Raw genomic sequence first — 17,207 nt, forward strand, 5'->3', positions numbered from 1 at the left:
CACTATATCACACTACAGCCTCTCTAACACTGTCCCTGTATCAGCAGCAGCAGCTCCTCCCCCTACACTGACTGCTACACAGCACTATATCACACTACAGCCTCACTAACACTGTCCCTGTATCAGCAGCAGCTCCTCCCCCTACACTGACTGCTACACAGCACTATATCACACTAGAACCTCTCTAACACTACCCTTGTATCAGCACCAGCAGCTCCTCCCCCTACACTGACCAGCACTATATCACACTACAGCCTCTCTAACACTGTCCCTGTATCAGCAGCAGCAGCAGCTCCTCCCCCTACACTGACTGCTACACAGCACTATATCACACTAGAACCTCTCTAACACTACCCTTGTATCAGCACCAGCAGCTCCTCCCCCTACACTGACCAGCACTATATCACACTACAGCCTCTCTTATGCTGAATACACACCATGCGTTTCCGCGTCGAATGCGTCCGTCGATACGCGTCAATTCGATTATTTCCGAGCATTTCCGAACGCATTTCGATGATTTTTAGGTCGATTGCCATGTAAAGTATGGCAAATCGACCTAACAATCCATCGAAACGTGAATCGAACATGTCGGAAATAATTGAATCGATGCGTATCGACGGACGCAACGAACGCGGAAATGCATGGTGTGTATCCAGCATAACACTGTCCCTGTATCTGCAGCAGCAGATCCTCCTCCCCCTACACTGACTGCTACACAGCACTATATCACATTACAGCCTCTCTAACACTGTCCATGTATCAGCAGCAGCTCCTCCCCCTACACTGACTGCTACACAGCACTATATCACACTACAGTCTCACTATCACTGTCCCTGTACCAGCAGCAGCTCCCCCCCCCCCCTACACTGACTACTACACAGGACTATATAACACTACAGCCTCTCTAACCGTGTCCCTGTATCACCAGCAGCAGCTCCTCCCCCTACACTGACTGCTACACAGCACTATATCACACTACAGCCTCTCTAACACTGTCCCTGTATCAGCAGCAGCTCCTTCCCCTACACTGACTGCTACACAGCACTAAATCACACTACAGCCTCTTTTACACTGTCCCTGTATCAGCAGCAGCTCCTCCTCCTACACTGACTGCTACACAGCACTATATCACAATACAACCTCTCTAACACTGTCCTTGTATCAGCAACAGCTCCTCCCCCTACACTGACTGCTACATAGCACTATATCACACTACAGCCTCTCTAACACTGTCCCTGTATCAGCAGCAGCAGCTCCTCCCCGTACACTGACTGCTACACAGCACTATATCACACTAAAGTCTCTCTAACACTGTCCCTGTATCATCAACAGCAGCAGCTCCTCTCCCTACACTGACTGCTACACAGCACTATATCACACTACAGCCTCTCTAACACTGTCCCTGTATCAGCAGCAGCAGCTCCTCTCCCTACACTGACTGCTACACAGCACTATATCACACTACAGCCTCTCTAACACTGTCCATGTATCAGCAGCAGCTCCTCCCCCTACACTGACTGCTACACAGAACTATATCACACTACAGCCACTCTAACACTGTCCCTGTATCTGCAGCAGCAGCTCCTCCACCTACACTGACTGCTACACAGCCCTATATCACACTACAGCCACTCTAACACTGTCCCTGTATCAGCAGCAGCAGCTCCTCCCCCTGCACTGACTAACGCATAATAAAAATAACAACAGGGATTGTGCATTTTATAGGGGGAGGAGTGGTCCAGGTGGGGATCATGTCTGTTTGGCTGTCATGTCCCACCCACCTGACTTCAAGGTGAAGGGTGAAAATCTGGCACTATAAGAAAGTATAGGGCGGGCACAACTTGCCCGCATTGTATGCCCTACTTGACGAATGTGTTTTGCCGTCCCTACTGCAGAGCTGCCCAGAAGGTTTTAGGTGTTTGCCTGCCATCAAAGTCAAAGGGGCTCGCAGCAAAGGATCAGCTTGCAAATGTTCACGGTAACATTTTTGTGAATGTGAAATTGCGATATTCGGACATCAATAATAATTTATAATATAGTTTATAACAAATAGCATATGACCTATGCAATACAGAAATGCATTCATTTATATGCTGTATATCACATCATCCTGTATGTAAGCCACCACTTTTTTCCTCAATTTTATTGGTTTCAAACCATTTTATCTTTCCCCCTTTGCATTGTCCCCTCCTCACCAGGAGGGCTCGGGCTCCAGCTTGGGCCACCAGGCCTGTCCCACCAACTATAGCTTTATCAAGAGTGTGACCAAGACTTAGAGGAAGCCCTGGGGAGCCGAGTGCAGACTGATTCCTCCACATGCCTCTATGGCTTGTGCCCTAAAATGTAGCCTTATTTTGTGAGTTTTTCTTCACACTCCACAAATCACCAGCTCAGCATTAATACTACACAATCTGGGCTCCCTTTGTCTCTGTATGTTTTATAAGGTGATGAACATCTTGTCTCTCAGATGAGGATACAGCGGTAATAAGAATGTGTAAGTGACACCACATTGCTCTACACACATAACACAGATCTCTTGCTATAAGTACATATAGGTCTGTTGTCACAGGAGTAACACATTGCTTCCATTGTCTCATCAAGCTCTACAACTTACTGCGTTTCCATGTATGGCCAATGCTTTATGTGTAGGGAGGGTCCATGAGATGCAAATAACTCTGACATGTATGCAAATGTAATGCAAATTGTATGCAAATAATCATTTGTCAATAAATGCATTTGATGGCTGAATTCCAAACTTCATAAAATTAGCATGCAAGCCAAAGATATAGACGTGTGATTGGCTGCCTGTAATGAACACAACCTTCTGCAGTTCTCTGTCAGGCTGATAACTAGTGATGGTCAGTGACATGCCAATAACTCAGAAATGGTTCAAATTGTATGCTAATTATATGCAAATATGCAGCTGCTGTATTTGGTCCGTTTCTAATCTGCATGAACTTTGCATTATCTTGAAATTATCAGCAGCTCACTGACCATCGCTAATGATAATTGTTCCCCTTTTCATAATTCTCTAACAGGAAGTGATGATGTTTCTCTATTTGCAGCATGGAGTCCCGGCATCAGGAACCTCTCGAAGACTCATCTCTCTGTATCCACAGACTGTACAACGGATGATGATGTCACTGGACAAGAGTCTCCTGCAGATATCCTGGTTACCCCAAATATTCCCCCAGACTCCCCTCACCTGCCTAACCCTGAGGGGCCTCATACCCAACACAGCTCCCCCCCTGCTGGAGGATTTCATTCTTGTTCCACATGTGGGAAATGTTTTGTTCGTAATTCACATCTTGTCAGACATGAGCGATCTCACACTGGCGAGAAGCCCTATTCATGTGCTGAGTGTGGGAAATGTTTTAGTCATAAATCACAGCTTGTCAGTCATGAGAGATCTCACACTAGTGAAAAACCTTTTTCATGTGCTGAGTGTGGGAAATGTTTTGGTCAGAAATCAAGTCTTGTCAGTCATGAGAGATCTCATACTGGTGAGAAGCCATATTCATGTTCTGAGTGTGGGAACTGTTTTTTATCTAAAGCAGGCCTTATATATCATGAGAGATCTCACACTGGTGTGAAGCCCTATTCGTGTGCTGAGTGTGGGAAATGTTTTGGATGTAAATCAAACCTTGTCAAACATGAGAGGTCTCACACTGGTGTGAAGTCCTATTTTTGTGCAGAGTGTGGGAATTGTTTTGGAAGTAAATCAGACCTTATTAAACATGAGAGATCTCACACTGTTAAGAAGCCCTATTCGTGTGCTGAGTGTGTGAAATGTTTTGAGTTTAAATCAAACCTTGTCACACATGAGAGATCTCACACTGGGGAGAAACCCTATTCTTGTACTGAGTGTGGGAAATTTTTTGCACAGAAATCACATCTTGTCATTCATGAGAGATCTCACACTGGTGAGAAGCCCTATTCATGTGCCGTGTGTGGAAAATGTTTTGGACGTAAATCAAACCTTGTCGCACATGAGAGATCTCACACTGATGAAAAGCCTTATTCATGTGCTGTGTGTGGGAAATGTTTTGCACAGAAATCATATCTGCTCACACATGAAAGATCCCACACCGGGGAGAAGCCCTATTCGTGTACAGAGTGTGGGAAATGTTTTGGGCAAAAAACAAATCTTGTCATACATGAAAGATCCCACACTGGGAAGAAGCCCTATTCATGTACTGAGTGTGGGAAATGTTTTCTTCAGAAATCAAATCTTCTCAGTCATGAAAGATCTCATACTGGTGAAAAGCCCTATTCATGTGCTGAGTGTGGGAAATGTTTTCTTCAGAAATCACATCTTGTCAGTCATGAGAGATATCACACTGGTGAGAAGCCCTATTCATGTGCTGAGTGTGGGAAATGTTTTGGGCATAAATCAAATCTTGTCATACACGAGAGATCTCACACAGGTGTGAAGCCCTATCCATGTGCTGAGTGTGGGAAATGTTTTGTGAATAAATCACATCTTGTCAGACATGAGAGATCTCACACAGGTGAGAAGCCCTATCCGTGTGCTGAGTGTGGGAAATATTTTGTGAATAAATCACGTCTTGTCATACATGAGAGATCTCACACTGGTGAGAAGCCCCATATGTGTGCTGAGTGTGGGAAATGTTTTATAGAGAAATCAGACCTTGTCAGACATGAGAGATCTCACACTGGTGAGAAGCCCTATTCATGTTCAGAGTGTGGGAAAGGTTTTCTACTGAAATTTAACCTTGTCAGACATGAGCGATCTCACACTGGTGAAAAGCCTTATTCATGTGATGTGTGTGGGAAAGGTTTTGCACAGAAATCATATCTTTTCACACATGAAAGATCCCACACCGGTGAGAAGCCATATTCATGTGCTGAGTGTGGGAAATGTTTTGGTCAAAAAACAAATCTTGTTATTCATGAGAAATCTCACACTAGTGAGAAGCCTTATTCATGTGTTGAGTGTGGGAAATGTTTTCATCATAAATCCCATCTTGTCAGTCATGAGAAATATCACACTGGTGAAAAGCCATATTCATGTGCTGAGTGTGGGAAATGTTTTAAGCATAATAAAAATCTTGTCACACACGAGAGATCTCACACTAGTGAGAAGCCCTACCCGTGTGCTGAATGTGGGAAATGCTTTGTGAATAAATCACGTCTTGTCGTACATGAGAGATCTCACACTGGTGAGAAGCCCTATACGTGTGCTGAGTGTGGGAAAAGTTTTATAGAGAAATCAGACCTTGTCAGACATGAGAGAACTCACACTGGTGAGAAGCCCTATTCATGTGCAAAGTGTGGGAAATGCTTTCTACTGAAATTCAACCTTGTCAGACATGAGAGATCTCACACTGGTGAATAGCCCTGTTCATGTGCTGAGTGTGGGAAAGGTATTCAGCATAAGCTGTTCTGATACACTTTGTTTACTTTATTTTTCTAATCGTCCTCCAGGATGCTTACCTCCTGACTGGTCCCATCCCTAAAGAAATAGACAAGTTGTTTAAATAAGGACAGCCCATATAATCTCCCCCTCCTGCTTGGCTATCCAGCTTTGTGACGTTTTCCCTACACCCGTGGTCACGGGCAGCACAGGGATACTTGGATGGGGAGCCTGTGGGCAGCTGTCTAAAGAAACTCCAAGTTATGTATTACATCCAGCTGCAGGGGAACCTCTTTTGTGAGAGGGTTTCTGTGGGGCTGTATACTGGAGGGTGTACCTTTTAATCCGCTGGTTCACTAGATGTTTGCTTGTAGGAGCAAGTTGAGGGCCTATTCACACTTGTGTGCTTTACAATCGCAAACACTTGTACAATCAAAAGTATATGGCATTGTTCTCATCTAAGCAATTTGCTGAAAGGCAAACACGTTGCCTGCAGCATTTTCTGAGTGATTAGCGTTTTAATGTTAAGTATTGGAGCGCTGGTAAATCGCTCTGGAATCGCTGGCCTGTTCACAATCAACAGAGATTTTCCAGTGATTTTACCCATCAAACCTTGCAGTTTACCCACAAACACCTCTTTTTCCAGTGCAGATGTCATTTCCTGTTTATGGAAGACAGACACAACTTATTGAACTAGAAATCTCAAAATTCTAATCGCTGAAAAGACGCTTTCTGTAGAGTGAAAAATTGCTGGAATATCTCTAGGAAGAAACGCTGGAAAGCTCCAGAAAATCGCTCAGCGTTTGCAATTACGTTTAGCGATTTCTAGTGTGAATGGGCCGAAGATCCTGCAGCCGCTGTCTCTCTGTGTCCACATGGTGGCGCCCTCCGGAATGCTGTGTCTGCACATGGGGTATTTCCTATGGCTTCTTCCGCATTTGTGCAGATGCCAGCAGATCATCGGCGTCTTTCACCAATCAGAGAAGAAGGGTGGTCCAAAGATGAACGGGGGACTCCTTCGGCCAATCCTTTGCGGGAGGTGGAGCTTCAACACATGTTGGTGGCGTCTTCCTCATACAGCAAAGGGTGGCACAGTAACAAGCTGACTGGCAGCTCCTTCTACCAGTCAGCTTGCAGGGGGGTAACTTCTGCTTGTATGCGGATAATAAACAGATGTGGAGCTGACTGACGTCAGCTGTGGGGGCGGTGCCAGGCTTTGATTTTTCTGATCTCAGGTCTGAGTGACGCCATATGGCATCATCTGGTGAGGAGCGAGATTTGACAGGAGCTTGCACGAGTGCATGCTCCTGTCACAAAGCATGGCAGCCCCAGCAATCAGCCTGCCAGCCAGCGATCGGCGCTGGCAGGCTGTTTTTTTTATGTAAGCATTCAAATGTATTTATATATGCCGACATCTTCAACAACACTGTACAGAGTATATTATCTTGTCACTTAATTGTCCTTCAGAGGAGCTCACAATCTAATCCCTATCATAGGCATGTGTCTATGTAAGTGTAGTGTATATATTGTAGTCTAGGGCCAATTTGGAGAGAAGAAGGGGGCGGGGATAAAAATATTTTTTTTGCAAAAATGTTGTGTTGTCGCAGCAGCAATACCAGCAAAAGAAAGTTCTATTTGTGAGAAGAAAAGGAGGTAAAATTTATTTGAGTGCTAAGTTGTATGACCGAGCAATAAAACGTTACATTTGTGAAGAGCCAAATTGTAAAAAATGGCCTGGTCACCTGGGGGGTATAAACCTCTGGGGCTCAAGAGGTTAAAAGGAGACACACACGCACACCTGCACACGCACACCTGCACACGCACACACACTATACACACACACACGTGCAAACGCTGAACGGGCAGCATGGAGCAGGCGGAAGCTGTACCTGTACCTATCAGACAGACTGTGGAGGCATCAGAGCAGGCTGTTACTGCTCCACAGGTATTGTGTCTCCCTCCTCATCTCTGGTATTGCTGGTATGTAGGGCAGTTAGTGTGGAGTTTTCTAATAAACATTATAATAAAGTAACTTATATGTATAGGCCAATACTCTTTAGAAGGGACAGGGTCTCTTAAGTTTTCCATATTGGCTAGAATTACTTCTGCTTGCAAAGCTTCAGAAAGTTAGATTATTGATTTTCACAAAAGCTAATGATTCTAAAGTTCTCCTTACTTCTGCTTATCATGTTTAATTTAGCTGAGAGAGACCTGATAACTGAATCTATTAGGGCATGTCAAGCTGATAGCTATTTTCCTGCTGTCCTTTGCAAATAAATTTGCTGACATTTACTGTTTATGTAACCGATTATGTAATGTTGTAATTATTAACTGAATGACATGAGCTTTATGTAACTCAATGCTATAAAACAAGATGTCTTTTTAATAAACCTGCACAGGAGCAGCAAGTTGGTAACTGAACACTTGTGTCTGTGTGCTTCTTTCAGGGCCTAAATAATTGGGAGTCCTAAGCCAACCTCACCCTAGAGGTGTTTGGCCTCACACTAAGGGCCCTTTTCCACTAGCAATCGCAATCACAAATCACAAACGCCAGCGATTGCGATTGCGATTTTTCATTAATTCTGTTATGCGATTGCGATTTGTGATTTTCATTTGCATTGCATTATCATTGTAAAAATCGCTCCAGCAAGCGATTGCGATTTGCGATTAGCGATTTCCAAATCGAATCACTGTAGTGGAAAATACTTCTCGTGATTTATATGATAAAGTAACAATTCTAGCAATTTAAAAATCACTAGCGATTTGCGATTTTGCGATTCAGCAATCACAATCGCTCTAGTGGAAAAGGGCCCTTATGTTCTTATATTACTGGTTCTCCTGAGTTAAACCTCACATTAGGTTAATACTTACCTAGGTCATTTTGCTAGTTTCTAAACACTCTGCAAAGTCTGATATATTCAAGAGATGTGACACTAAATTGCCATTGGGGTGTAATAGATCACATAGGCCTCAATTCACTAAGATCATGCTGGAGATAATAAGGCAAGAGAAAACTTACCTCCACATAAGAGAGAGTTATCTTATCTCTTCATTCCTTAAGTTACCTCCTCTGTAGTTATTTTACCTCCTCTGTAGTTATTTTCACATGCAGTTAATAAACAACCTGTCTTTAACTCTGGAGTTATTTTAAGGATTGAAGAGTTAACTTAAAGACAGAAGAGTTAACTTTAGGTTTGCCTGAGGTAAAATGTTTCCTGAATACTACATGCCTTATCACCATGGTAACAACTCTAGAAGAGTTATTAAAGACAGGAGATAAGCTTAGTGAATTGAGGCCATTGTGCAAGATGTTTAGCTAATCAGGTTACAGATACAGGTGTAACCAATAGAGCCTTGTTAGACCTTATGAAGACTATGAAAGATGAATTATCTTTTGCAGCCCTTAGAGCAGCATTCCCAGTGCCAGCACAGACTAGATTAGAGCCGCAGTCCAAGCAGCCTCTAGTTCGGGAGGAACAGGCCATTCCTGAGATTGCTTCCATGGTTTCTACAGGCCCAGATTCAGTCCCTAGACCACACAACACCTCAATGTTTTCAGACACAGTCTCAGATGCAAGTACAGAGCCAACCTGCATCCCAGCTAGTCATTGAAGGTGCCCAGATAGATATTGTGAGTCCTACTGTAGTAACAGAGGAGGGGTATGAGGAGTCCTAGGAGGAGGTGGGACTCTGATAGCTCACCTGAACCCAGACGCACCACATCCCCTCCCCACCTTATTCTGCGCAGAAAATACTGAATTGTTATAGGAGGTGTATGACTCTGAACAAATTCCTGAGATGACACCAACCTCTTCTGCGCAAGACGATCTCTAGAGAGGTTTGGAATGTCAACCATCCAGGCAGGCCCGGATTTACATCACGGGAGCCTACAGGCACAGAAGTCCTGGCACCCTAGACCTCGCCCTCCATGAAAATACAAACCCCTGCCGAACCGCAGTGCAAGTGCGTGCTGGCTTCCCTTGCCCATCATAGGTAGCTACAGGTGATGAAATGCCAAGAGCTAGGTGAGTAACATCTCATTTATGCTGTGCTGGGGACTCTGCATAGGGAAGGAGAGAGGGAGGCACTAGGAGAGGGGAGTGAGCCGCCTTTCCATCGTTAGGAGCCTGTAGGCATGTGCCTACAGTGCCTGGTGGTAAACAAGTCCTGCCAGGTGCTTTCCTGTACATCAGAGTATTAACCTCCCTGGCGTTCAATTTCCCCAGGATTTATGTGCAAAAAGAAGTTACATAGTTATTTTGGTTGACAAAAGAGATACGTCCATCGAGTTCAACCAAAGAACAAAGTACAACTCCAGCCTGCTCCCTGAAATATCCCGGTTGATCCAGAGGAAGGGGAAAAAACCCTTACAAGGCATGGTCCAATTGGCCCCAAAAGGGAACAAATTCCTTGCCGACTCCAGATGGCAATCAGATAAAATCCCTGGATCAACATCATTAGGCATAACCTAGTAATTGTAGCCATGGATGTCTTTCAACGCAAGGAAAGCATCTAAGCCCCCTTTAAATGCAGGTATAGCGTTTGCCATAACGACTTCCTGTGGCAATGCATTCCACATCTTAATCACTCTTACTGTAAAGAACCCTTTCCTAAATAAATGGCTAAAACGTTTTACCTCCATGCGCAGATCATGTCCTCTAGTCCTTTGAGAAGGCCTAGGGACAAAAAGCTCATCCGCCAAGCTATTATATTGCCCTCTGATGTATTTATACATGTTAATTATATCCCCTCTAAGGCGTCTTTTCTCTAGACTAAATAAACCCAGTTTATCTAACCTTTCTTGGTAAGTGAGACCTTCCATCCCACGTATCAATTTTGTTGTTCGTCTCTGCACCTGCTCTAAAACTGCAATATCTTTTTTGTAATGTGGTGCCCAGAACTGAATTCCATATTCCAGATGTGGCCTTACTAGAGAGTTAAACAGGGGCAATATTATGCTAGCATCTTGAGTTTTTATTTCCCTTTCAATGCATCCCAAAATTTTGTTAGCTTTAGCTGCAGCGGCTTGGCATTGAGTACGATTATTTAACTATGGAGTACTATTATTTAAGTGATCTAATTAATTTTCATAACCTTTTTTATCCTGTACCTTGCCAAAATGTGTCAAGCAAGGGTCTAGTACAGGCATGGGCAAACTTGGCACTCCAGCTGTTAAGGAACTACAAGTACCACAATGCATTGCAGGAGTCTTACAGCCACAGTCATAAGTCATAAAGGCAAATGCATTGTGGGACTTGTACTTCCTTAACAGCTGGAGGGCCAAGTTTGCCCATGCCTGGTCTAGTAGATGGTGCAGGAGAGTATTGACATGTATGCACTTCAATACTGTTCACAGCATATTTTGTATTGACGCATATAACTGTCAATACCGCTCTTTATTCTGAGATCTTTCAAGAGACGCTTGGAAGGATTAAGCTTCATGGAGGAGGAAGATCAGGCTTCATGGACTAAATGCCTAAAGCTTGATGCCTCACTAGACCAATACTCCAAGGGGACTGACCTTTCGTTTGAGGATGTGAGCAGGCTTAAAATCCCATGGGCAAGAAAGCTGAGGTCCTTCTGAAAAGGGCCAGGCACTCTGCCTCATTTTCATTTAAGCCAGCTATATACTCAATCTGTTTTTCTAGAAATCTGGACAAATGCATTGCTGGATTAAATAATAATTTGGTGGCGGGGACACCGCATGGAAAAATTCTAGCATCTCTCACTGTGATCATTAAAACTGTAGCTTTCCTGGCAGATGCAGCCTGTGAGAGCCTCAGATCTGCAGCAAAGACAGCAGCATTTAATATATAATAGCAAATATATCGGCACCAAGGGACAATGGAACCGCCGCTGAGAAGAACAATGTCCAAAAGTTCAGAAGTCAGGCATACATCAAAGGTCAGCGCAGGTTTAGAAAGTCATTGTATGTAGGGAATGATAAATTCTTCACCACAAAATATCAAATGCTCAGAGGTAGGTATCCGCCAAACATCAAAACAAGAAAAGGCTTACCAACTCCCAACAACCCACATTATAAGGTTGTAAAATGGCTCAGGTCACAGATAACGTCCAGGGAACATCAGACGTTGTGAAGATCCAGTGGACATCCGTATGGAGGTAAAGTTTCAGGAATTTATATAGGAAAACAAAAACGGCAATATCTAAGTGTAACCCGTTTATTTAGATAACATTTATTTAAAAGGCAGTAGATATAAAAACAATAACTCACATACGGGGCCCATAAACTGGTAACCCCGGAAGATTAGCGCGCATGTAATGGTCAATCATAGATCAATAGACAATGGTGCCGCCTGTTACCTTCCCGACCGGTTTTGCAGTCTTGCATCATTAGGGGAGATCCTCAGATCTGCAGCAAAGACAGCAGCATTGCTCAATTTGGCTCGTAGGGCCATGTGTCTCTGCTTGGGAAGGCGATTTGGGGTCAAAGCACAAGTTAATGTGATGGAATTTCAGGGAGAGCTGCTCTTTGGTAAAGATCTGGAGGCGATATTAGACAGATCCTCAGATAAAGCAAAGAAGTTCTCTGACAGAATGAAAAAGAATAATTGTAAACCCTTTCAGAATAAGGGACTCTGGGCTCGTTTCCACTATAGCGAATCCGCATGCGGGCACTTCATGCGGATTCGCATACTTAATGTTAGTGGATGGGGCTGTTTCCACGTGTGCGGCGGCGGCGGCTTTTTCCGGTGCGGGGAAAATCTGCACGACAGGGTCGTGCAGATTCGCGTGCGGCAGGAATGCGGGCGAATCGCCGCTAATGTATTCAATAGGGAAATTGCATGCGGCTTTGTCATGCGGATTTCCCCGCGATTTCGCATGCGATTTCGCATGAAAGCCAATGGAACTTAACACAGGCAGTGACATGGTTAAATTCGCATGGCTCCTTGCCATGCGAAATCGCATGCGAAATCGCGGGTAAATCTGCATGCGGAAACGCAGCCGCATGCGATTTCTTCAGCGGTGGAATCCAGGCGATTCCGCACCGCAACAGGGGAAACAAGCCCTCTATCCATGTAAGGAGTCGGGGGGGGGGGGGGGGGGGTGTAGGAACCAGGGGCAGTCCAAAAGGTGGATGTATAATTCTAGTAGAGGAAGATCAGCCTTCTTGTTCAACAAGACCAGAAATCCCACTACTCCCAAACCTGACAAATGACCAGAAGTCTCTGGTCAGGAGGATCATTTTCCTTCTATCCAGCTTAGGAAAGGATTACGACCAGTCAGGTTTGTGACAGCATTTGCCATTATCAATACCGAACCCTGCCTTTTACAATATCCTCGGCTCTGAGGATATTTACAAAGGTTGTAGCAGGGATGGTGTCTTCCTCCTTCTCCGCAATGTAAGGGTTTCCCTTAAAGGAATACTATCAATACCCAAGTGTTATAAAATGACAATGTATAAATAATGTCTAAGTAGCTTTGTAAACATTTTCCTACTTTTCATGTTAAATATCAGAGGCAAAAGCTGTAATTTATTGAGGGTAGGATTTAGCTATATTGGGACAAATCAAATGCAGAAGGGGTGTCTGCTTCAATGCACAGCCAGAGTTGCATATCAGGCTACAGAAAGCAAATATCAAACATGTCAAACTCTGAAAGCAAAAAGTATGAAAAGCTGTGACAATTAGTTACATTTCCTCTGCTCTCTTCAGACACTTGAGTCAGAAACATAGGAGCTGCAGCTGTTGGGAGCTTTCTCTCTGTCACACACAGAGCTACACATAGAGTTAACTGATCAAGTGTGAGGGGAATTTCCCATCTCCTCATTGCTCAGTCTGCCGTCAGTTTTGGCGTCAGTAAAGTTTGAAAGTATTTTGATAACAGTAAACAAAGAGGTTGCTACTAAAATGTATACACCAGTACTTAGCAGCACTTCCTAAACAATTCCTGTGTCAATTGAAAAAAAAAACTTTCAAATTAAACAATGCATTACGTGTAACAGTAGAGGGGTAGTGTATTTACTTATCTGTCCATGTGGACTTGAATACGTGGGCAGAACCACACATGAACTACAGGAAAGAATTAGGGAACATATATATATATAACATTAGGAAAGGCCTGACCACTCACAGTGTGTCAAATCACTTTGCCCAAACTCATAATCAGGATCCATCTGGCCTACAATTTATGGGAATTGAAAGATATGTTAAGAGCTGGAGGGGGTCTAGTTTACAAGAAATATTTCTAAAGCTGAGGCAAAATGGATTTATATGCTTAATACCCTGACCCCTAGAGGTCTTAATGTGGAGTTTGACCTAAACTGCTTTATTTCTAATGACTGACTGAAGAGGGAGATGATGGACAGTACCAAAGTGTATGATAGCTGCATATATTTTCTTCTTTTGCACATACTTTATTACTTTATTGCAAACATAACTGATGATAGTCTGAAAGATGAATTGACATCCAGTTGATCATTAAAACTGCAGGGGTCTGTTCAGGTTTTTGACATTTTTAAGAATGGATAAATTTGATTTGAATGTTTATAAACCCTAATGGGTTCTTTTAGTGCAGTGTACAAATTGTGATATGAAGCATTACCAGTAGATGGCGCATGAGCTCTCTGGCCTGGAAATTAACTTTTTATTTTCAGCCTAATGGGAATTTAGATTGTTATATCTGTGGGTTTCACATTTGTGGATTACACAATTTTAACACTTTGAAGGTAGTTTTAAATTGATTTTGGTAAAGTGAATGCTGTTCTCTAGGTTATGTGATATTTTACACCCGTTGGCTGGTATATGTGAACAAAGAGTGTATATGAGGATTGGAGCCACTTTATTTTTTTATTTATTGTATTTATAAAGCGCCAACATATTACACAGCGCTGTACATTAGTTAAGGTTACAGACAATATTTAGGGGTGACATACAGTGAAGACAATACAGGAATACATGCAAATACATGCAGATCACACAGCACAGTATGAGTACAAGGTAATGCTTAGTCAGTCACTGGATGGAAGCATGGAGATTAGGCAAGTCGAGTTCACTCAAGAGTTCACTCAGATCCATAGGATGGGTGTAAGTTAATGGAGGCGCACAAACAGGTTGGAGACACAAGGAGGAGGACCCTGCCCGAAGGCTTACAATCTAGAGGGAGAGGTAGGGACACGAAAGGTAGGGACCAGAGTCCACAGTTAAAAGGTGCATTCTGGGGGCCTTCTTGATGTTGAAGAAGGGGGCAACCCTAATGGGGAAGTCGGGATTTCCATAGTGTTGGAGCAGCTCTTGAGAAGTCCTGGAGGCGTGTGCATGGGATTGGGTGATGCGGGGGGGGGGGGGGGGCAGTCAGGCGAAGTTATTGGAGGAAGGGAGCCGCTGTGGTGGAGCGATGGGAGGAGTGGATAATTCTGGCTGTCACATTCATGATGGACTGCAGCGGGGCAATTCAGGTCATAGGGAGACCAGACAGAAGGGTGTTGCAGTAGTCAAGGCAGAACATTATGAGGGCATGGATGAGGAGTTTGGTGGTGAAAGAGGTCAGGAAAGGGCAGATCTTGCAGATGTTATGAAGATGGATGTGGGGGGTGAAGGAGAGTGCGGAGTCCAGGGTGACACCCAGACAGCGGGCTTGAGAGGTAGGGCGAATGGTAGTGTGGTTAACAATGACATTCACATCTGGGAGTGTCAGGGATGGCTGGGGTGGGAAGATCATAAATTCTGTTTTCAGAGAGTAAAGGACTTGCGCTCTGTGGTATAGTCTTTGTTGTTAGCAGAGTAAAATCACAAACTCTATGGGTGGAGCATGGGGCACACACTCCCCCCTATGTGGGTAGACTCACCAAATGATGCGGCCTAGAGGGCCCGACAACGCCTCAGGCGTATAGGCCACCCCTCAGCCACACAGGCAATATCTGCTGGGCACTTGCGAACCTCTCCGGACAGTTGGTCACTGACTGACTGATTTGTAATCCTCTCCACGTTGTGATAGCCTCCAGAGGAAAAAGGAACACACCTCACATAGTGTAAAAGTAACAGGGACAACACCCACGTTTATTTAAAAGTTAGGCAAAGTTCGTCAGAACAGTTTAAAATAGTAAAAAACTGCGGCTTGGTATGATGGACATACACGCTAAGGCCAAAGAGCAAGTATTATAAACTGCTCGATGAATTCTGTTTTGCCAGGTTTACTTTCAAGAACCTAGCGGACATCCAGGAGGAGATAACTGATAGGCAGGGGGAGACCTTGTCCATGGTAGTGGTGGATAGGTCAGGGGTGTGGAGGTAGATCTGGATGTCAACTGCATACCGATGATAGGTAAAACCCATGGAGGACATAACCTTGCTAATGGAGGATGTGTATAGGGAGGATAGTAGGGGGGCAAGGACCAAGCCTGGGGGTGGATGAGGACTCATTGAAGGAGTTCATAAGGGGGGGTTGGAGAGGTAGGATGAGAGCCAGGCTAGGGTGTGGTTATGAATGCCCATGGACTGGAGGGACTGGAGGAAAAGGGGATGGTCCACTGTGTCAAAAGCTGCTGAAAGGTCTAGGAGGAGGAGAATGGAGTATTTGCAGCATCTAGCAGGGAGTTGGAGTATGAAAATACTCAAAATAAGTTTGTTGCTATGTTTTTACCTACTTTTTAGTACTAAGAGCTGAAAAGTAATTTTTTGATAAGATGAACAATTATCTCTTGGGAGAAAATGTAGGTTTAAAAGTCAATTGGATAAGCACCATGTCTTGTAATAATGAAATGTTCATTCACCACTGCTTGGGAAGGTGATATTTAGGACAAAGGCCAATCTCCAGAGAGACATAACCTCTAATGCAGTGCTCAATTATTCAGAGACTCAATTCTGTGTGATAGAAATATGATCAATGCGGGTGTAGGAGCCGTGTATGTTGGAATTGAAAGTAAAGTCATGGTCAGCTGGGTGCTGATTTCTTCATCCAAATGTCTAGTAGCTGACATTGGGACAATTCTCTCCTACATTTGGCAATGGCCCTACTGGTCAGGTAGCTCTTAGCGGAAGACATATCGGCTCCTGGGTCGAGCACCATATTGAGGTCTCCACCCAACGTCAAGGTTCTGCAAAGGAATCTAGGACTTCGAGGGCCCTGAACAAGAAATCAATTTATCTGCTATTAGGAGCATAATAGGTACCTAATGTAATGGTTCATGAGAGATAAATACCTTTTAGAAAAAGACCTGCTGTGTCTTTGTGTTCCTGCAAGAAAGTAAATGCGACATACTTAGACAGCAAAATTGCCACCCCTTTGGCTTCCATAGCAGAGGAATATCTAAAAAAGGCTTGTGTATAGTATTTGTCATCCATGGTGGAGTGTCACCCCGAAAATGCGTCTCCTGGAGGAACACAATCTGGACTCATTGCCTGTGTAACTGGCGCAGAAGCACTTTACGCTTCTCAGGAATGTTAAACCCTTATGCGTTCAGGGTCTGAATTTTAAGGGACATTGGCCTCGATTCATAAAGCATTCTCGCATGCGGTAATGCTGACTTTACCAAGCACTTAGGAAAGTGTCAATTCATAAAAGCTGTTACCACATGAAAAGCTCAAATTACAGAGCAGTGAGATAAATTACCGACTTCAGCGGTGAACTCCTCCAGCACATGTCAGGAAATGTCAATTCATAAAAATTAGAGCAGGCGGTATTGACACGGAGAATGCCGCCTGCTGTGAGGAGGTGATAACACTGATAACAGTGCGATAAGACAGCAGACTGTGTAAAAGCCAGCAGCAGAGCGATCTGAACAAACAAGGCTTAACTGAATAACCCAGGCTGTGTTTTTAACCTCTTGGGTACCTGTTTCAGATGTTATTTCACATCAGAAAGCCTGCAT

The 17,207-nt window shown here is 44.0% G+C and overlaps 1 protein-coding gene across 1 annotated transcript in view; it reads left to right on the forward strand.

Moving 5' to 3' along the window:
- The window catches only part of LOC137535383 (zinc finger protein 850-like), a 132,432-nt gene extending 124,634 nt beyond the window's left edge, over positions 1-7,798 (forward strand). The window contains exon 5 of the mRNA XM_068257213.1: positions 3,313-7,798. Within this exon, the coding sequence (XP_068113314.1) occupies positions 3,313-5,359 (2,047 nt within the window). The 3' untranslated portion in view covers positions 5,360-7,798. The remainder of the gene's footprint in view (positions 1-3,312) is intronic.
- The last annotated feature ends 9,409 nt before the right edge of the window (positions 7,799-17,207 follow it).

The sequence above is a fragment of the Hyperolius riggenbachi genome, chromosome 10 (assembly GCF_040937935.1).
Source record: "Hyperolius riggenbachi isolate aHypRig1 chromosome 10, aHypRig1.pri, whole genome shotgun sequence".
In the NCBI taxonomy this organism is placed as follows: domain Eukaryota; kingdom Metazoa; phylum Chordata; class Amphibia; order Anura; family Hyperoliidae; genus Hyperolius; species Hyperolius riggenbachi.